General features: G+C 40.8%; 1 protein-coding gene across 3 annotated transcripts in view; it reads left to right on the plus strand.

The window, feature by feature from the left end:
• GRIN2A (glutamate ionotropic receptor NMDA type subunit 2A) overlaps positions 1 to 23,282 on the plus strand; it is a 678,902-nt gene that overhangs the window by 521,514 nt on the left and 134,106 nt on the right. For all 3 annotated transcript variants that reach the window (XM_077275211.1, XM_077275210.1, XM_077275212.1), the window contains one exon: positions 1,872 to 1,986. In XM_077275211.1, the coding sequence (XP_077131326.1) occupies positions 1,872 to 1,986 (115 nt within the window). The remainder of the gene's footprint in view (positions 1 to 1,871; positions 1,987 to 23,282) is intronic.

The raw sequence follows: 23,282 nt of genomic DNA on the forward strand, positions 1-23,282 counted from the left end.
GAACTCAGACACCACACGGACCATCCGTGTGACTTGCGAGAAATACACACACATTTTCCTAATTTCAGCCAACTGAGACATTAAATTCAATGGGGGAAAAGCAGTGAGAAATGTAAAGCCATACCCATGTCATTTGGTTGTCATACGGATACATAGATGCGAGGAAATCACATCATCGCATTGCAAATGCAATACACACGGATGACCATACGGAGAACTACTCCTGCGGCTCTCGACAGGGAGACTCGGGCCAATTTTTCATATGTTTAGTGTGACGCTGGCCTTAGATGCATTGTCTCAACAAACAGTATCAAAAGCTTGAAATTCGGGTTGACCCCAGTTGTTATTCTTACCAGAAGGCTTATATTTTGCATAATCTCCATATCCATATTCACATTTATTAATCAAAGATCTTAATATATATATATATATATATATATATATATATATATATATATATATATATATATATACATACAAATTTTCCAAATTGTGCCAGAGGTGAGTTCGAATGAGCATCACATGCTGGAAGCAAAGTTGCTTACCGAAAATTATGAGAGGTGCCAACAATTTTGTCCAGCCCATCGTGTGGGTTTTGTGTGAAATTCTGTCCAATTTGACTTTTTTCCTTCTGTATTTTTCTGTGTTGATCCACAACATACAAAGGAGCTAAAAGTATGTATCCCAAAACAAGTGTAAGTGCAATAGTTCTCTAGGAGTAATACTTCATTTTTTGGAACAATTTCAACAGTGCCAACACTTTTGGCCATAACTATAGTTATGCATGCTATGGTCCATAATTTTGTGACATCATACAATCTGTAGCACACAAAAAGAAACCTCATATTGTTATTTCATTACCTTTACATATAGTATAATTTGCATGCAAAGACACACAAAAGTAAAAAAAAAAAGAATCTAAGTGTTTACATTCTGCAGATGATGTACACGGGCAACCATCCGGGACTCTTTATTCTTTTCTACCAAACTTCTTGCAAAAACATGTATGTACAAATACAATAGTTCTTGATGAGAAATCATTGCCCAGAGGATTCCAGTAGCTTTTTAAGATTTAGGGAAGACTAGTGAATTGTACGGAGATGATTCTGCATCAATTTATAGTTTGCTTAAGGTCCCTGACAATCTAATAATTTTGCAGCCGTAATTTTGGCAGGAAAATTCACAGCCTAAAAATGCCATCAAAATGTTCCTACGGATAGCTATAAAATCACTGGAGCAGATGTCACACTATTGATTTTTAAGCAGCAAATCAAATCATTGTCATCTTGCAGAGTGCAGTGGGTAAACTACTAACACAAAGAACCCAACATAAAGAAAATCATTCTGAAGTTAAGCAAAATAGAGAAAAAATACTGTCTGAAAGATTTTCATCACACCAACTCTATCACTGACAAGGCTGCAGTACAGTAATTGTGGTGGCAAGGATTACATGAAATTACATAAAAACACATTTTTAATTTAACTGTTTGTGTCATTGTGTGTAAAAATGTATATTACATCTTTAGGTCCTGCAGATAAAACCAAATCCAAAGCCATTTATTTATTTAGTTTTTTATTTTTTTGCTAAAACTAGGAACAGAATAAAAAAAAGAGGAAAAGCATAATGAATTTGTTAGTCATCTGTTGAATGGCCCACTGCTTTCATAAAAAATAAAAAATGATGTTGATTAAAGGATTTTAAAGCGTGAAACGCGCAGGCCAAGTGTTCCTAATCTTACACATTTTCTACATTTTAGAGTAAATCGATAAAAGATGTTTTTATTACAATTTGTTTTGAGCAGCAGCTGGGTTTCCTTTTCGTCTATACTAACCACTGCTTTCATAACTGTTTCTTTTCCCCATTTTCACAGATTTATGATAAATGTCACGTGGGATGGCAGAGATTTGTCCTTTACGGAAGATGGATACCAAGCGAATCCCAACCTGTTGGTTATACTACTGAATACGGAAAGAGAGTGGGAGAAGGTAAGTAATAAAGAAATAGATTTGTAAGAAATGGATTTGTCACCGCGTTTTTGCTGTGCCATCTGACTTATCACTTATTAGGCTGATAGAATAATAAACTATATTATTTGCTGCTGATCTAGCAGTTCTCTGAATGTTGAGCTCTGTATATCCCCGCCCACACCGCTCATTGGCAGCTTTCTGTGTAGACTGTGCATAGGCAGAAAGCTGCCAATCAATGGCTGGAGGCATGACTGTACTACCTGACAGTAGTCCTCTAGTGATAATCTCCTGCTGATAAAACAATATGTTTTTATAAAGACTACACTAAGCAGCTCAATAAGTGTTACATCTATGGAATCAGGGTCTCTAGCCCTACTTCATGCTGCTATCAAATTAAATGCCTAAAGAATGTTGAACTGTAGGCAAATTGATGTTCAAAATTGTTAGAACTACAGTGCACATTGGACGGATTAGGTATGTACTATTAAAGTGCATGCCAATGAGTAATAATGTTTGTAACACAGACAACATGTCAAAGCAAAGACTATTGCCACCAGCATGTGTGCAGCAGCATAGGGGCTCTGAACGTAAGGGGTCTGATGTCACATAAGAAGGTAGAAGGAAGTAATTCCAGCATCAAGATCTTTATTAAAAATAATAATTTATTAGGTTTGTCAAAAAAATAAATAAAACCCCTGTATAGGGATATCTAGCAAACGCGTTTCAGCTGAGCGACTATAATCATTGCAATGATTAAAATCCCTCATCTGAAATGTGTTTGCTAGATATCCCTATACAGGGGTTATCATTTTTTTTCGACTTACTTCTAATAAATTGTGTTTTTAACTGAAGGTCTTCTTAACCCTGGAATAAATTCCTTCTTCCGCCATTGCTTTTCCCGTGGCATTGTCTATCTCCGTACTTCGGATCTTCTTGTGGTCGAGCTGACATTTTCCCCTTTTCTGGCCACATTAAGGAGGTGATCCCTAATGTGCATGTAGCCCATTTACTGTTCCAGCACGGAGACTCTATGCTGTAGTTTTCCCTCTACCTCAGCCATGGTTACATTTTAGCTATGGAGTCCGTGGATCGACCCAATAGAAGTTTTGCTGCATTAGAAAGGTAACATTGAAAGGGATTATCTGGGACATGATGAAATAATAGTGGTACTTGTTGTGTGAGGAGGAAGATATATCCCATACTGTGTAAAACATAATTTGCTCACTATCGGCAGGTCAGTATTCCTACATGTCGGCCTTATCTCCGCGCTGAGCATAAACGGAGCAGGATTGCTGTTTGGACAGTATGACTGACAGGGTTACATCGCATACTATACATCCTGGCATCTGCGAGAAATCTATAATTTTTTTTTATCACTGTGCAGTGTTTGTAAAAGAACTGCTCATCCTTTCAGCTAGAAAGCTCTACAAGTTGATTTATTATCTTCATTTACATTCATGTGCTTGATCGGGTGCCATGCACAGCCGTATATGGGACCTATGTGATTCATTTTCATCTGGAGCTTCAGGCTGAGCAAACAGTATTCATATCAAGCAGACACTACAACAGATCCTTTAGAATTTGGATAATACTCTGAGGTTAAGTTCCTACAATGAGTTTTTGGTGAGGTTTTGACATTGCTAATTTTCTCTGCGCAAAAAAAAAAATCGTCCTACTGCTCCAGCAAAGTGGATACGATTTCTACAAATCTCATGCCCACTGTGTCTTATTTTTACTTTGTGTGAGTTTTCTGTGCCGATTTTCCCCACAGAATTGCATTAGATGCACAAAATCTGTAGATACAAATCGGGACCGGAGATTGTGGCTGCATGTATTTCTATGCAGCTGAGCGCTCCGGTCTGAGTGCCGGTGGCAGCAGGCTCGGACTGGCCCACAGGTTAACAGGGGAATCCCCCGGTGAGCCCCTGTGCAGATCTGGGCCCCCAACCCCACTATATGGGCAGTACTTGGCATAATTCACATTATTTAATCTGTACAGAAAAAGCAGCATATCATTATTTATTAACCAAACTACTTAGTTTACTATTATGTGGATATATAATTAAATTTGTGAATGAGGGTAGTATAATATTTGCATGCAGGTGAAAAGTGGGCCCTCAATGTCAATGTTACCGGTGGGCCCTTGGCACGTCAGTCTAACACTGGGTGGCAATGCGGGTATTGAGATGTGAGACTCGTACAAGTTTCTCGCAAGTGTGATCCCGGCCTTAGAGGCAGATGCCAGCTACTGTATATAATATAATTGGCATAATCCCTGTGTCTTGCGGGATCTGTTTCTGAGCCTGCTTTAAAAGTCCCTGACATGCTCCACGCTGCATATATATATCATGAAGAATGATTAGGTTAAAGATAAATTATTAGATTTAAGTTGTGTTACAATGATACATTAGTGTAAATTTAATGTTATGAAGCTAAAAAAAAAATATGGAAAATAGATTGGTAAACCTCCCAATAAAATTATGGAATGCTGATTGAAATTTTTTTTTATGAAAAACATTGATCATTATTTGTCTAGCACTTTAGGTTGTTGCTTAAGAATTTAAAGTGGGTGATTTATTTGTTTTTGCCATATTTTTAAACTATAATCATCTTACTAGAGCTAATATTACATATGTATCAATGCTGTATAATTTTTAGACAGGGAAATCTACTAGAACTAAATTTTACAAAAATCCGCATTTCACAAAATGCAGATTTTTATCATTCATTTCTGCATGGATGTCGCGCTGGGAGAGGGAGAGGAAGGCGAAGCCCAAACAGTAAGGGGGAAGTTGAGACCCCTAGGCAGATCTAACAACACTCTGTCTGCCCAAAACATCCCTAAATAGGTTCTGCACCTATCGCTAAGCAGGAACCTAATCCCTGCATGACCCTAGCAATAGGCCCTGGATAGGGAGAGGACTGGGTAAGTGCTTGTCAGCCGCCACTACAACTAAAGGAAGAAAGGGTCGATGAATGAGGGGATAAACTTCGCTTAGCTTGAGAAGACCACCGAGATATCACGCCAGCAATCCTCCAAGAATACTCCAAGAAGACACTGGCCAACTGCTAGTACTTCCAACCACACAGAGGGAAATTGAGCTAACACCAGCACCTTGCTGAAGAGACTGAAGATATTTAGACCTTCAGCAAGGGTGTGCTGATAATCTACAGAAGGTGGAGGTAATTGTTGATTCCTAGAGGGAGAAGGATATCACTTCATAACAGAGATGCAAAAACCAAGAATGTGCTTGTAGAGCTAATCTCAATGACCTTCTATAGCCAGACCCAGGAAGACTGTATATCACACCTGACACACCCATGACAATGGATTCAGCAAAATGGCAGCCATTTTTCTAAACTATGGGGGAAGATCAAAGAGCCATCAAAGGGATTTCAGTGCCAGTTGCGGCAATCAGATGATGTGACACGGACTGAACAGGTGACGGTGAAGAATAGAGGGTTCAGAGAGGTAAAAGATAAGGTTACTACAAGGGTTTTTTAGTTTTTTTACTTATTATTTTTATTATGTTCTGGGGAATGGAGGTCTCAGATCATGATAGGGGACATTAAATTTGTGGAGTATGAATGGCACTAGCCAGGATCACCGCTGTTTAATTGTTTAAATTTGTGACTACTGTTGTACAAGCAATTCCAGGAGTCCAATGGTTAACATGGCAGCCGGGGGCCTGTTAAAGGCCCCTGTCACTGCCATCTTGGACTTCCTCTCATGCTCAGCAATAGACTTAGCTTCAAAGCAGACCACAATTAATCCTATATACTACAATTCTGTGGAATTGCAGTATATAATAAAAACAATTAAACACAGGTTAAAATCACTTAGGTAGACTAAAAATGCAAATATTGAAAAATGTTTTAAAAATAGCAAAAAATATCAAATTTCAAATCACCCATCTTTTCACAGTTTTAAAATTGGAAGATAAAAAAAAAATTATAAACTTATTTGATGTCAGCGCATTCATAAAAATCTGGTGTGTCAAAATACAAAATTATTTAAAACATAGACTGAATGCCCAAAATGGCAAAAAAAAGCCAGATTTGTTGTTTTTAGTCACTACATTTCTCCTCCTAAAATGCAATAAAAAGTGATTTATGTCTTACGTAGCCCAAAATGATTTCATTGAAATCTACAGCTCACCATGCAAAAAACAAGCCCTGATGGAGCTCCATTGACAGAGAAATAAAAAAGCTTCAGATCTCAGAAAACGGTGCCAAAAACAACATTTTTCATACATTTCAAAATTTGTTTTCACTTCTAAAATATAAAAAAAACTATGCAATGTTGGTATCGCAGTAATTGATTTTTTCCCCGTTTTTCAGTACATGATACTGAAAAATGAATATTGTCAATCAAAACTCCAACTTGTTCCACAAAAATATCCCCTCATATATATTGATGGAAAAATATTAAAGTTATTGCTCCTGGTAGAAGGTGAGGAAAAACCTAAGCCGCAAAAATGAAAAATCAGATGGTCCTGACGTGGTTAAATAGAATTGCTTCATTTTTCTAATTAAAAAAAATAACTTTTCCGACAAACCATATTCTACATAATGGTGACCACAAAGGTGGTACTTGTGTTCTCAGGTACCAGTGTCAGCCTCTTGGGACGTACAGTATGTTTGCAGGTCTTATCCGTTCTCTAGAATAATTCTCACTGCAATTTGTTTTATCAGCATTTGACAAATGATTTCATTCATTTTTGGAATGAAGTACTTTTTTTTCCCACAAACACATTCTGTATCTTCTGCATTTCATCCAAGGAACTTCAATTATCTATTGAGTTCTAATCAGACTTAGCATAGACTATTCCAGAATGCAGAATATTCCATTAAATGGGTCCTAATTAGTGTTGAGCGATACCGTCCGATACTTGAAAGTATCGGTATCGGAAAGTATCGGCCGATACTGGCAAAGTATCGGATCTAATCCGATACCGATACCCAATACCAATACAAGTCAATGGGACTCATGTATCGGACGGTATTCCTGATGGTTCCCAGGGTCTGAAGGAGAGGAAACTCTCCTTCAGGCCCTGGGAACCATATTAATGTGTAAAATAAAGAATTAAAATAAAAAATATTGCTATACTCACCTCTCCGACGCAGCCTGGACTTCAGCGAGGGAACCGGCAGCGTTGTTTGCTTAAAATTCGCGCTTTAACTTCCTTACGTGCAGTCCCGGCTTGTGATTGGTCGCGCGCCGCCCATGTGACCGCGACGCGACCAATCACAGCAACCGTGACGTAATTTTAGGTCCTTCAGGATTTTAAAATTACGTTCCGGCGTTGTGATTGGTTGCGTCGCGGTCACATGGGCGACGCGACCAATCACAAGCCGTGACGTCACGGGAGGCAGGAGACACGCGCATTTTAAAATGCGCGCGTGTCCTGCCTCCCGTGACGTCACGGCTTGTGATTGGCCGCGTCGCCCATGTGACCGCGACGCAACCAATCACAACGCCGGAACGTAATTTTAAAATCCTGAAGGACCTAAAATTACGTCACGGCTTGCTGTGATTGGTCGCGTCGCGGTCACATGGGCGGCACGCGACCAATCACAAGCCGGGACTTCAAGTAAGGAAGTTAAAGCGCAAATTTTAAGCAAACAACGCTGCCGGTTCCCTCGGTAAGGTGCAGGCTGCGTCGGAGAGGTGAGTATAGCAATATTTTTTATTTTAATTCTTTATTTTACACATTAATGTTGTTTCGATACCGATACCCGATACCACAAAAGTATCGGATCTCGGTATCGGAATTCCGATACAGCAAATATCGGCCGATACCCGATACTTGCGGTATCGGAATGCTCAACACTAGTCCTAATTCTAATTTACTGTTCAGTTTTTCCTTTTAAAATAACGTTTAATTTAGTAAAATAAAGTCCTAGAGGTTTTTTTAAGCTAGTATCTTGTTTTTAGTCCAGACTTTGTAGCTTTGACCGACTTAATTCAATGTTTCTCAGAAGTTTATATGAGAATATGAGGCTAGGCTGTAAATTATTTAGCATTTGAGGCCTTGACATTAGCAAAACCTCTAACTAGTATCTAAGATCAGCTATTTCTATTAGAAAAGACAGCTGAAATTTGGTAAGTACAAAGTGTGTTAGGCTCTATTCACATGAGCATTTTTTTACATTAGTGCCATATCCCTTCCATGTTGAACACTAATGGTGCCCAACTGACCTTGAAGCCTCCACAGATGTGAAGTGAGCCTAAAATAAATAAATCATGGATATACGGTATGTACTTGAAGTTGTTTGTGGACAATAGATTAAATTAGCGGCCTTCAATCCTATTGTTTCACTTTTTTTAAATCCATATGGAAAAACAGGAATGTTCTCAATAGACTTGACTTCTGGTTATCCTTCTAGCGATGTTTGAAGGATGAGGTCTATTCAACCTCATAATCTCACTTTTTCATTCTAAAAACAATATCAGCTAAGTGTACCCTCTTAAGCAGTGTCAGGTACAGTTGTGCTCAAAAGTTTACATACCACGGTAGAATTCTTGCTTTCTTGGCCTTTTTTCAGAGAATTTGAATGATAACATCAACAAAACTTTTTCTCCACTCATGGTTAGTGGTTGGGTGAAGCCAATTATTGTCAAACTACTGTGTTTTCTCTTTTTAAATCATAATGACAACCCAAAACATCCAAATTACTCTGATCAAAAGTTCACATACCCCATTTCTTAATACCGTGTATTGCCCCTCTAACATCAATGACAGCTTGAAGTCTTTTTTGGTAGTTGTGGATGAAGTTCTTTATTTTCTCAGATGGTAAAGCTGCCCACTAGTGATGAGCAAGTATACTTGTTGCTTGGGTTTTCCCAAGCATGCTCGAGTGGTCTCTGAGTATTTTGGCATGCTCGGAGATTTAGTTTATGTCGACTCAGCTGCATGATTTGCAGCTGCTAGACAGCTTGAATACATGTGGACATTGCCTAACAAACAAGCAATCCCCATATGGATTCAAGCTTTCTAATAGCTGCAAATCATCCCAAAATACTCGGAGACCACCCGAGCACGCTTAGGAAAACTTGAGCAACAAGTACATTCGCTCATCACCACTGCCCACTCTTCTTGGCAAAAAGCCACCAGTTCCTGTAAATTCCTGGGCTGTCTAGCATGAACTGTGTGCTTGAGATCTCTCCAGAGTGGCACAATGATATTGAGGTCAGGAGACTGAGATGGCCACTTGAGAACTTTCACTTTTTCCTGCTGTAGAAACAGATTCCATTAAATTTCATTATCATGATACAAGCAAAGGTCTCAGAGATGAGACAAACAGCTGTTAGGCATTTTTATTGGCATATTCTCTGGATAAATAGAAATCTATCATATGATTTTGTCAGTTTTTCAATCTAGTGATGTATCACTTACTTTACTGGTTGGTGCAGTTTTGATTAAAAACTCTTATCTGATGCAGAGTTTCCAGTTCTATGAATGTTGAGCTCTGTATAACTTGCCCACACCACTGATTGTCAGCTTTCTGTGTACGCTGTGCATTGACAGAAAACTGTCAATCATTGTTGGGCAGCGGGGTTCGACTACATGGCAGCAGATACTAGGCAATTAGGCAATAGATTTCCTTTAAGCATCTATAAACAATGCTGCTTCAAACTGTGGAAGGGAAATCGGAATAAAAAAATTGATTTTTTTAGTAAATTTTCAATAAATTTGCAGGTCAAAGGACACATATATGAAATATAAAGTGAATGAATATTTGCTGCAACAATGGGCATGTGAATAGTTGCTTGTATTACAACGAACGGAGGTTGTTGACAAATAATTAGTATGCAAATAGTTCAATTAGTCATTTCAGCATTATTCTGCTGTTTTACTTTCCACCATAATTAAATTAATTTATTGAATTATATTTTCATTTGTATCTAAATATATTAAATATTCTCACATTTCTTCACTGCCTTTATGTTGATCACGTTTCCTGTTATTAATGAAAATTGGTGAACTTCCAACTCTCAGCTCCGCTACTCATCAGATGTTTTCACCTCCACTTGATGTAAAGAATATATGAAGCAGAACAGCACAGCTCCACATTGTTTAGTGCAACAAGTTAGTTTGTGGATTTTCTTCCCTCCTAAATATTCCATGATCATCTGCGAGAGATATTACGGAAAAGTGGAAACACTTGGGAACCGGAGCAATTCAGCCACATTCAGAGTGGGGTCGCCAAGGGCTCAGGCACATAGTATATAAAAGTCTCCAATACTCTACTGATTCATCAACTGCAGATTTACAAACATTCTTTAGCATCAGCATTAAAACTGTGTGCCAAGAGCTTCATGGCAAGGGTTTCCATGATCGAGCAGCTGTTTCCATCACTAAGCATAATGCCAAGCATTAGATAATGTAGTGGGGAAAACAAGGCACTACTGAACTCTGGAACAGTGGAAATGTATTCTGTAGAGTGATAAGTCACATTTCTCGATTTGGAAGTCTGATCAATGGACTTGGGTTTGTCTAGTGCCAGGAGAATGTTACCTGCCTAACAACTGTAAAGTTTGATGGAGGAGGGATATTATGTTCTTTTTCAAGGAATCTCGCAGACCCCTTAGTTCTAATTGAGGAAAATCTTAATCCTTAATCATACCAAGCCATTTTGGACAATTGTAGCTTCCAGCTTTGTGGGAACTGTTTAGAGAATGCTCCTTTCTGTACTAGCATGACCCAAGTGCACAAAGCAAGGTCCATAAATTCATAGTTGGGTGAGTTTGCTGTGGAAGAACTCGAGTTGCGGTGCACAACCCTAACCTATTTGCCATCGAACACCTTTGAGACTAACCAAACTCAGAGATTTTGAGTCTGGTTCTCTTCAGTGTTTGATTTCACAAATGCTCTTCTGGATGAATAGTCAAAAATTTCATCGGACACACTTAGAAATCTTCTTAAAAGCTTATGTTATGCCATTTATAAATGAGCTCGTTAGTAACATAGTTTACAAGGAGTTCCAATACTTTCGCTAGTGGAAGCCCACATGCTACCTTTTAACATAATCACTTTACTTCTAGCTGTGTATCAAGAACTATTAATTCTGAATTTTGTATGGTTGAGACTTTGCTAACACCGTCACTATTATGTCCGTATTTCTTTTCCGCTATAACAACAATGTACATGATGGACATCAACAATTTATGACACATTCTGCTAACTATAATGAAGTTTGTCAGGTTTCCGTCATGGTGAGCATCATTTTACCATGCAAAATATTGAAGCATGCAGTCATTTATGGTGGAATTTACGACTGAGGCTCCAACAATAGGAGCATAATTTTACACATTTTGCTGTTACTATATTTATTTTATAACTTTCGGCTGAATTTTATGTAAAATTATGTTTTGGAGAAAAATTCCAGAATTTTAAGTGGAAAAAAAATAAGTTTGTGGTAAGTAATTCAGTATTTTCTTTGCATGGCACTTCAGTATTTGCAGAACTGAACTTCCTTCTAGAGTTTTAAGTGGTTGTCTCTCTCGTCTCTGTCATAAACATTTCATTACCACAGAAGACTTAATGGTAAGAAGAAGTAGTAAATGTGTCAGCTCATACATGTCATATGGGAGATGCTAAGATGATTCGCTAACTGGAATTTCATAAGTCATGTCCTCTATTCCCACTGGGATATTTTCCCATCTCGGAGTACACTTATGTTTTGTTTTTTTTTCTAAACACAAAAAATTCCCAGGTGGTCACACATTATTGAACTGCATAGAGTCAAGTGTATGATCTCGAAACAGTTTAGTGTCCTAAGGCTAACACTACTTTGAAATTGAAGAGTTGCGATAAAGAAAGAGAATTAAATATCAGAAGACTGACAGTTCTCTGTAGAAAAGCTGGAAAAAATTACCTGTTGCAGAAGTAAGGTACATTGTTGGAGCCATCAGCAAACATATTGGAATAACTGCTCTCGCCATTTTGTAAATGAAGAAGAATAGTACTTTATAATTGCTGTTCAGGCAGTTTCATGCTGCCTAAACCATAGGCTTCCTCATTCCAGAGAGCAATGCTTACTTTATAAAAATGAAGTATTTTACAGCCTGAGGAGAAGAGACCAATCATAGGGCGAAGTAGTTCCTTTGGTTTTCTACACATGGCTCGACTTAAATGACAGGTCATTCCTTAAACAAAAAAATGCCCAGCTTGGTTTTAAAACTATCAGGGACATTTATTCTGTTCCCACAAATGGAATGTTCTGTTTGTCCAAATTGCAAGTGATTTACTGCAAATAGGGTGTACAGTTTTATCTCAGGGATGACACCGGCAAAAGAGTTTTGCTCGTGCCATCAACAGCAAGAGTTGGCAGCTATACACAGCTGAGATCTTTCTTTATGTGCTGAGACTGGACCTAGCTCTGACTCCAGCACTTCAGCCCTATAGATTAAGCTGTCAATAGTGGCATGTGAGGTGTTTGACAGAGAAAACCGGCAGCCTTTGTCAGCCCATCGGAATCCCCACGGAGCGATCATGGGGTGCCAATGGATTGTTATGGTAACCGGAGGCCTAACAATGCCCTTTGTATCTGCCATATCTCTCATTCTGAATAAACATGTAAATTGCCTCTTCAGAGAAAAAGAGGACTTAACTCTATAGCGCTACCTGTTGGAAGTAGCGATCCTGCAAGTCACAATCAACCCTTTAACGAGTCTTGCAATATGACTTGGGATTAAAGCCAAATCAGTATCTCACATTGCAGACATGGTGTTTCGGGCTGTTGGCCCTCGTCAGTGCGAAGCAGGAGAATTGATTTGGCTAGGTGAGAGGCTCTGGACTGAGGTCTAAGGGGTAACGTTTCTCCTTGTGGAAAGTGACATACCAGCTCTGGCTTCTCAAGGTAAGGAGGCTTATTCACCATGCAATGCTCCTCTGGGAAATGTAATATGCAAATTGCCTCTTCAGAGAAAAAGAGAACATGAACTCTATAGCGCCACCTGTTGGAAGTAGTGATCCTACAAATCACAAAAAAACCCTTTAACGAGTCTTTTAATATGACTTAGGATAAAGGCCAAATCAGTATCTCATTTTGAGATACTGATTTGGCTTTTATCCTAAGTCATATTACAAGAATATTTCAGCAATATTACATTTCCCAGAGGAGCATTGCATGGCGAATAAGCCTCCTTACCTTGACAAGCCAGAGCTGGAATGTCACTGTCCACAAGGAGAAACCTTACCCCTTAGACTTCTGAATAGGCAGTGACTGTAAAGGGAGAAGCACACAATAGGGTAAAACCCTAATGTAGTAGACAGTAAAAACAATAGATAGGACGAAGAAAAGAAAAGGAGAAACAGTGGTAAAGACTAGTGTTGAGCGATACCGTCCGATACTTGAAAGTATCGGTATCGGAAAGTATCGGCCGATACCGGCAAAGTATCGGATCCAATCCAATACCGATACCCGATACCAATACAAGTCAATGGGACTCAAGTATCGGACGGTATTCCTGATGGTTCCCAGGGTCTGAAGGAGAGGAAACTCTCCTTCAGGCCCTGGGAACCATATTAATGTGTAAAAGAAAGAATTAAAATAAAAAATATTGCTATACTCACCTCTCCGACGCAGCCTGCACCTTACCGAGGGAAGCGGCAGCGTTCTTTGTTTAACATTCGCGCGTTTACTTGGTTACGTGAAGTCCCGGCTTGTGATTGGTCGCGGCGGCCATGTTGCCGGGACGCGGACCAATCACAGCAAGCCGTGACGTAATTTCAGGTCCTGCAGGATTTTAAAATTACGTCCCGGCGTTGTGATTGGTTGCGCCGCAGTCACATGGGCGACGCAACCAATCACAAGCCGTGACATCACGGGAGGCTGGACACGCGCGTATTTTAAAATGCGCGCTTGTCCAGCCTCCCGTGACGTCATGGCTTGTGATTGGTTGCATCGCGGTCAACCAATCACAAGCCGGGAGGCTGGACGCGCGCATTTTAAAATGCGCGCTTGTCCAGCCTCCCGTGACGTCCCGGCTTGTGATTGGTTACGTCGCCCATGTGACCACGACGCGCCCAATCACAATGCCGGAACGTAATTTTAAAATCCTGCAAGGACCTGAAATTACGTCACGGCTTGCTGTGATTGGTCCGCGTCCCGGCAACATGGCCGCCGCGACCAATCACAAGCCGGGACTTCACGTAACCAAGTAAACGCGCGAATTTTAAACAAACAACGCTGCCGGTTCCCTCGCTGAGGTCCGGGCTGCGTCGGAGAGGTGAGTATAGCAATATTTTTTATTTTAATTCTCTCTTTTACACATTATTACATTAATGTTGTTTCGATACCCGATACCCGATACCACAAAAGTATCGGATCTCGGTATCGGAATTCCGATACAGCAAGTATCGGCCGATACCCGATACTTGCAGTATCGGAATGCTCAACACTAGTAAAGACCATAAGATAGCAGAAGCTGTGAATTCACATAAAATAGTTACACACTCTTTCTCTGTTTCCTTATGTGTCCTATCAACTCTTTACGGTAGTATTTCTTTTACTTTGCACACTTTTTTTTCTGTTCTCTTTCCTTCTGTCTTACAGGCCTCCCTTTGATTTTTAACTCCAAACCCTCAGAGTGGGTTTTTTCTTCTTCCTCCTCTGTCTCTTCTTTTTGAATTTGAACCCTGTCCCAAAACTCAGTGGGTGATACGCTAAGTTCTTTTGGCCCATTTGGTCTATAAATATCTCCATGTACCAGAGTGTATTTACCCTATTGTTTTTTTCCTTTTACACTTGATAAAGATGCCAGTACAGCATTGAAATACATAGTGGATAATAAAGGACCTTCTAATGAATATTGCAGCAAAAGGCATCTTTCCAGCAGCGCAGACTAAACACGTTTTTTTTTCAGTTTCAGTCATATCTCTCATTCTATCAGATCCTGCCTCAAACAGGTCCTGACAGACAAACTGACAGTCAAACACTGACAGGTTAGTTAATGCATTGTACAACATAAGTTGTACATTGTATTCTAAATGTAATTTTAATGTCATAATATCAGCATTGTTCTTCCCCCTGCTCCAGTGCCCGATCTCTCTTGTTGTTCCTATTGATTGTTTACATGCTACAGCAGAGACAACATGACTATAGCACACTTAACCACTGCAGCTAATAACTGGACTCAGCACCTATGCTAATAGACTATGCTCATGTCATATAGCATGATTAGCTGCGGTCACCACATGTGCTGTAGTAGTGTCATAACTGCTGCAGCATGTAAATAATCAGCTATGATCTACTCTGAAGTTGAGGGAGATTAGTAACACTGATTCATTATTTTTATCCACCTCAAGCCAATAGATTTAAATAGTTGAATATTCAATCAACTTGCAAACAATGGGTAATCAACATATAAATAGTGTTGAGCGATACCGTCCGACACTTGAAAGTATCGGTATCGGATAGTATCGGCCGATACCCGAAAAGTATCGGATATCGCCGATACCGATACCCGATACCAATACAAGTCAATGGGACACCAAGTATCGGAAGGTATCCTGTATGGTTCCCAGGGTCTGAAGGAGAGGAAACTTTCCTTCAGGCCCTGGGATCCATATTAATGTGTAAAATAAAGAATAAAAATCAAAAATATTGATATACTCACCTCTCCGACGCAGCCTGGACCTTACCGATGTAACCGGCAGCTTCCGTTCCTAAGAATGAGCGCTTGAAAGACCTTAGATGACGTCACGGCTTGTGACGTCATCTAAGGTCTTTCAAGCGCTCATTCTTAGGAACGGAAGCTGCCGGTTACATCGGTAAGGTCCAGGCTGCGTCGGAGAGGTGAGTATATCAATATTTTTTATTTTTATTCTTTATTTTACACATTAATATCGATCCCGATACCGATTCCCGATATCACAAAAGTATCGGATCTCGGTATCGGAATTCCGATACCGCAAATATCGGCCGATACCCGATACTTGCGGTATCGGAATGCTCAACACTACATATAATCAAACATCAATTCTTCAATTATCCTGTGCCTTTGTTTCCCAAAGATAGTAGAATAATAACCTGCAAGGACTGATTCAATAGGTAAACAGCAGCCATTAAAAAATTACTAAACATCAATTCAATCTGCAACAAGAATCAAGGTTCACACTCATATGAACAATAGCTCATGTCCCTTGACCTCCGTGAGATCACCTCTAGCACCATGATAAAAAGTCTCAGCAGCTCATTCTTAAGTGGTTTTCAGCCTGGACGGTTGCATCTTGGCACTGACCAGGTTAAAAACTATTTTTTCTTCCCCAGACATGGATTACGGCATGGGACAGAACGATAGACAGGTGAGGGATATGGTTGTTTTTATTTTTTACAGGACACCATGGCTTCAATGGAATGGGCATTAGGTGAGTATTTTTATTGTTTAATATTTTATGTTTATTACAGATGACAAGGGTTTCAGTGGAATGGGCATTGGGCGAGTATAACTTTATTATTTTTAGATAGAAAAGTAAAAATGTGGGGGTTTTATTTCAAATAAAGGACTTTAGTTTGTCTGTGTGTTTATTTACAAATGAATATAAATATAGGGTTAGTATTGGAGAGGTGTCATGATGTCACCGGACAATACAAAGGTTTCATCAACCCCACAAATGTGAACCCCACTTGCCACCGCAACAGGACAAGTAGGAAGAGCATGACAAAGCACCAGAATTGGTGTATTTAATAGATGTGCCTATTCTGGTTTAGATGAAGGCTATTACTTTTAGATTTGGGGGCAATAGCTATGGCCTCTTACCAACCTGAGAATACCAGTCCCCAACTGTCTGTTTTAGCTTGCCTGGTTGTCAAAAATGGAGAGACCCCACTCCGTTTTTTCAAATTATTTATTTAAATAATTTAAAAAAACAGCATTGGGACCCCTCTATTCTTGATACCAGCCTTGCTAAAGCTTGCAGCTGAGGGTTGTAGCCAGCAGCTGTAATTTTTCTGTGGCTGGTTATCAAAAGTACAGGGGAACCCATGCCGTTTTTTTCAATTATTTATTTATAATGCACTTTGCCGCTGATGACTACTCCCATAAGCTGCTGCCTGCTCTCACTGTTATTAGCAGCAGCAGGCATAGGCTTATGGGAGTAGTTGTCCCATCAGCTGACGCCAGTGACCGGAAGTAAACATTTTACCTCTGATCACAGCTACAGGTTTACACTGTCATTTGACAGTGAGGGAGTCACAGCATTCTGACTGCTGGTAATGACCTTACTACCGATCAGAGCCACCAGTATTTTTAGCACTGTCATGCAGCGATAGAAACACCTAGTGTGCAGGGTGCTGAACCCAAACCGTAGGTGTTCGGTATGGACCTAAAACTTTACTGTTCATGTTCTCCCATCTCTAATCATGTTGTGTGCTGTGATCTTGTGCATATGCGGAAATGTTGTGTCAGGAGGCCCAGAGGGTACCCTGATGAAGAAGGACGCAACTCCTTTCTGGTCTCTGTGCCGCCCCGTAGCAGGTGTGACATCACACGCTGTGCTTCGTGCCAGCCATTCCCTCCCCTCCCTGCTCTCCTGCTCATATCCAGGGACACCACCAGCCAGAGATTTCCCTGGCTCTAAGCAGCTTCCTTGTTGTGCCGCTGTGCTGCGGTTAATTACTCCCGCCTGCCTGCTCTCCTGCTTGCACCCCTTCATGCCGGACCTCTCACCGTAGTACCAGGACGGACCTCACTTCGCTATACAACGCTGTTTTTCTACCTTGGTGAGTCTTGTACCAGTGTGGCACCAATTGTATTTGACCCTTGTCGCGCCGCTGCGCCACGGTTGATTAATGCCAGACCTTTCACCATAGAATTAGGACGGACCTCACCTCATCATTCTATGCTGCTCTTCTACCTTGGTGAGTTTCGGCCCATTGTGGCACTAATTGTGTTTTCAGCTTTGTGCCCGCCCTTCCTTCCCTGTACGGCACGGGGTAAACCATAACTTGTGTTCTGCAGGGTATTATAGCACACACTATTTATTCCCTGCAGCCTCACCATATCTCCTGACTTCAGTGCCCATCACAGGAATTTGATGGGAATTCTGTTTGTACTAGCACAGTAGTCTATTTTTTCATTCTCCTTGCATTCTGGTACCCCTTTAACGTGGATTCAGTTGTATTTAAATTTCAAAAATAAAAATAGATACCAATAAAAGTAAAATTAATTGAGACATCAGTAGGTTGAGTGTTTTTGAATATCCATATTGAATCAGGAGCCCCTATATAATTCTCCATACAGTTCATGATGGGCCCCATAAGATGTTTCATACAAAATACGCCCCATATAATGCTCCATAAAGTTCATGATGGGCCCCATAAGATGCTCCATATTAAAATATGCCCCATATAATGCTGCATAAAAGGTTAATGATGGCCCCATAAGATGCCCCATATAATGCTGCACAAAGGTTGATGCCCCCATAATATGCTCCATAGAATGATATGCCCCATATGCTGCTGCTGCTGCGATTGAAACAAAATGACATACTCACCTCTCGTCGCTGGGGGTCTGGTGCCAGTGTACTCCCGCACCTGGCCCCCATAGTGCACCGGTGTCCCCGCTGACTCAAGACACCGGCACTTGGCATGTTCACCCGTCCCCATTCCACCGCCGCGCACTACTGTGCCTTCCCGGTCTCTGCAGTGACTGTTCAGGCAGAGGGCACTTCATCATGCTCTCTGACCTGAACATCCCAGCCAGAGGATGCGGAAGACAAAGCCCAGCAGTGGAACAGGAACAGGTGAATATCGCATGGCTCACCTTCCCCCAGTCCTACGCACCCTTCTGGTGTGGTCTCTGCTTTTCAGAAGATCTCTTGTGCCTGCAGCTTGTTCCTGTGTTCAGCGGTCATATGGTACCGCTCATTAAAGTAATAAATATGTGCTCCACGCCTATGTTACCACGTGACCTCAGATCGCAGGAAGAGCTGCGGGTGCCGGAAACCATCGGAGAAACAGAGACCGCACCAGGAGGGTGCGGGTGAGCAGGGAAGTTTAGAGACTGCATCGTGAGCAGGTGAGTATGATGTGATAGCCGCCACTCCTATCGACCACCTGGGACAATAACTCGAGTATAAGCCAAAATCTCGGCTTATACTCGAGTATATAATAATAATAATCTTTATTTATATAGCGCCAACATATTCCGCAGCGCTTTACAGTTTAACAGCTTCAAACACAACAGTCATAAGTAACAATGTTAACAATACAATAATTAAAGCAACACAAAATGACCCTGCTCGTGAGAGCTTACAATCTACAATGAGGCGAGGGAGATACAAAGCACAGGTGTGTATTTACAATGATGTATTTACAATGATGGTCCAGCCATCTTCAGGGAGTGGGGGATAGATGGAAGTAGTGAATGGGTTACACACAAACAAAACAACTGATAAGGGAACATGATATAGTATACATATGATACATGTATATGTTATGTGTCGAGTTCCCACCACTGCACAGGGGGAATCTCGAACCATGTCCACTGCAGTCTCCCATTCTCCTCCAGCCACAGTGGAACCTGCTCAGCAGAGACATTGGTCCCAGCGTCTGGCTCAAGCTGATACTGTGCACTTGGTTACTGCTACTTTCCAGGCTCTGCCTCTGTAGCCAGCACTGATCAGCAGCAAGCAGGCATTTCAGGGACTAAAGGTACCTTCACACTGAACAACTTAACAACGATATCGCTAGCGATCCGTGACGTTGCAGCGTCCTGGATAGCGATATCGTTGTGTTTGACACGCAGCAGCGATCTGGATCCTGCTGTGATGTCGTTGGTCGGAGCTAGGAGGCCAGCACCTTATTTCGTCGCTGGATCTCCCGCAGACATCGCTGGATCGGTGTGTGTGACACCGATCCAGCGATGTCTTCACTGGTAACCAGGGTAAACATCGGGTTACTAAGCGCAGGGACGCACTTAGTAACCCGATATTTACCTTGGTTACCAGCGTAAAAGTAAAAAAAACAAACACTACATACTTACCTTCCGCTGTCTGTCCCCCGGCGCTGTGCTTCTCTGCACTGTGTAAGTGCCAGCCGGAAAGCAGGGCACAGCGGTAACGTCACCGCTCTGCTGTGCTTACACAGTGCAGAGAAGCACAGCGCTGGGGGACAGACAGCGGAAGGTAAGTATGTAGTGTTTTTTTTTTTTTACTTTTACGCTGGTAACCAGGGTAAACATCGGGTTACTAAGCGCGGCCCTGCGCTTAGTAACCCGATGTTTACCCTGGTTACCCGGGGATCTCGGCATCGTTGGTCGCTGGAGAGCGGTCTGTGTGACAGGTCTCCAGCGACCAAACAGCGACGCTGCAGCGATCGGGATCGTTGTCTGGATCGCTGCAGCGTCGCTAAATGTGACGGTACCTTAAGTCCTGCTTTCCCACTCTGAGCCTGCCCATGGGACGACCTCCCATTGGAGGTTGGGGGTCACATGCTCAGGTCCTGTTGCTGCTCCTATTGGACCATCAGGAAGGTCCCACAGCCCTGCTACTATGAAAGGTTCGCATGGCCACTTGGGCATGCGCTAGTGTAAACTTGTGTGTGTGGATGTATGCCTGTCGATGGATGAAAGCTCTGAATCATTCCCATCCCTAGAGTTGTTGCCTGCTCGTGAATAGTGGAGCTACCTAGCGCATGACAGTGCTATGCTGCACATTAGCACAAGATACTGAATCTAGTTAACAGCGACCGCCAGAGCGGCGTCATGCGCAGATAGTGCGCTTTCCTGGCCCTAGTTAGGGTGGTTAGTGGTGGCGTCCATCAGAGTGGTGCTGCACACACTCTTGTGCGGTAAATGTTTAGAATAGTTGATTCACTGGCACCACAGTAGTGGTGTCGATCGCAAGAGATCTAGAGGGACTCTTACCCTGAGCTTTGGGGCAGAGTTCTGTGTCGCCTTGCTTGCGCTCTCTGTGTGGTATCACAGCCCTGTGACGCAACAAGGTTTGCTTCCTTCGTTCCGCATGAAGCTAACCCGTGTGTACTCACATAATACCGCCATATAGTCCGTCATTACCAAGCAGCAGGTGTCTTAGCTGCACAGTGGACCACGGACTGTAAACGCACCTTATATCATCTCTAATTAGTCTTTGGTGCCTTCCACCAGTCCTATTATATATATATATATATATATATATATATATATATATATATATATATATATATATATATATATAAAAAAATATGACAAGTGTGGTAGGGTAGCAAAAAAATGCAATTTATCCATTATTTTTGTATTTTACATTTTAACGCTCACTTTGTAGTATAAATGACCTTATATCTTCATTTTATGGCTCAGAACAGTTATGGTGAAACCAATTATGTATTTCTTTTTTGTTTTACTAAAAAAAAAATAAACCAAAAAATGTGTATTCAGTCGCCATAATCTGAGAGCAATAACTTTTTTATTTTTCATTCTGTATTATCATGTGACTAGTTTTTTGCAATGTGAGCTATAGTTTTTATTGACACTATTTTGGGTTCCATTCAACTTTCTGATATTTTTTTATTCCTTTTTTTTTTAATGGTGGTTGTGACAAACGAAAAGCTATTCTGCCAATTCAATGTTTTTTTAGTTTCGGCAACCATTATGTGATCAAAATCTTGATATTTTATTAGTTTAAACAATAACGTATTATTTTAATTTTTATGTTTCAGGAACAGGAGAGTGTCACAATCACTGCCCACTCACTGCACATGTGACTTGAAGGTCACTATATAGTGGTACTCTGTTTCTCACACTCACTTGTCCACTCTCCTAACCCAATAGGCTAATAAACATGCACTATACTGCCAGTTTGTACATCACACTTGCCGTTTTGCAGGTCAGCAAGACATCTGCTATGGTTGACACTAGTGACGAGGGAGTATACTCGTTGCTCGGGTTTTCCCGAGCGTGCTCGGGTGGTCTCCAAATATTAGTGAGTACTCGGAGATTTCGTTTTTGTTGACGCAGCTGCATGATTTACGGCTGCTAGCCAGCCTGAGTACATGTAGGGGTTGCTTGGTTGCTAGGGAATCCCCACATGTATTCAAACTGTCTAGCAGCCGCAAATCATGCAGCTGCATCAACAAAAACTAAATCTCCCAGCACTCACAAATACTCGGAGACCACCCGAGCAAGCTCTGGAAATCTTTAGTAAGAAGTATACTCGCTCATCACTAGTTGACACATTAATATACTCACACACACAACTCTCCCAAGCTCCTGGCAAGTGCTCTTCTTGCACCCTGGAATACACAGTGTAATGCAACTAGTCTATTATTTCCCTCTTCAAGGTTGGGTGTAATACAGCTAGTCTATTATTTCCCTCTTCAAGGTTGTGGGTAATACAACTAGTCTATTATTTCCCCCTTCAAGGTTGTGGGTATCTTTAGAGCAACAAGGTACAGACTTATTACATTTCAGATTTAACTTAGAAAATAGCGGTACAGTGCTTGCAAACAAGACAAAAATATGGCATACACACAAGGAAAAAACAGTATAAAACAAAAGAGATAAAATAAGATGGCTATTACAATTATATATGGGGTTTATTTTCAGAAGAAATTGCCGCATAAATTAGAGAAGGCTTACAATTAAATTTGTCTCTCCTGGATCTATCTATGAGTGTATTGGGATCAGATATTATAAAGAGTCTTTTCCACACCCATCACCCCTCCTCCTTCTTAGGTGAAAGGGGGATGGCTAATTGTGTGCATAGAAACCAAGCTGCAAAGATATAATTCTAGTTAATGTGTCATATTTCCCACTGGAAACTCCTAGTAGAATAATATGATCGCCATAATTCTGCACATACTTTCATCACCCTACACCAGCCAAACTTGATTATCATATATCCATTTTTCTTCTTTCCAAAGTGCGAAAATCATCATGCATGAGCTCACACAGCGAATATATCCCCTGATCACAGAAATAATGTATCGATGGATGGTGTTGATATTAGAATATTATCAATATGTCAGGGAAATATGGCATTTCCATTTCCGCTATGAAATGTCTCTGGCTGAGAAGAGACATCCCATCTGCCTTAGAGTCAATTATCTTCATCTTTGATGTAGCACCTATTTTCTAATGAAGAAGTTCACTGTAAAAGTTTGTTCTTTCATTAACTGCCAGCCAGTCGCTAATTAATTTATCCATACACATAAATAAATGCTGCCAGGTGTCCGGTGATTTTTCCTTTTTGGCATTCATTATATGTGATAAAGATTTTGATATTCTATTAGTTCAGACAATATAATAAATATTATGCTAATTTGTAAGTGTTGGGAAAAGGGCATCATTTTAACATTTATATTTT

Source organism: Ranitomeya variabilis, chromosome 7 (assembly GCF_051348905.1).
Source record: "Ranitomeya variabilis isolate aRanVar5 chromosome 7, aRanVar5.hap1, whole genome shotgun sequence".
In the NCBI taxonomy this organism is placed as follows: Eukaryota; Metazoa; Chordata; class Amphibia; order Anura; family Dendrobatidae; genus Ranitomeya; species Ranitomeya variabilis.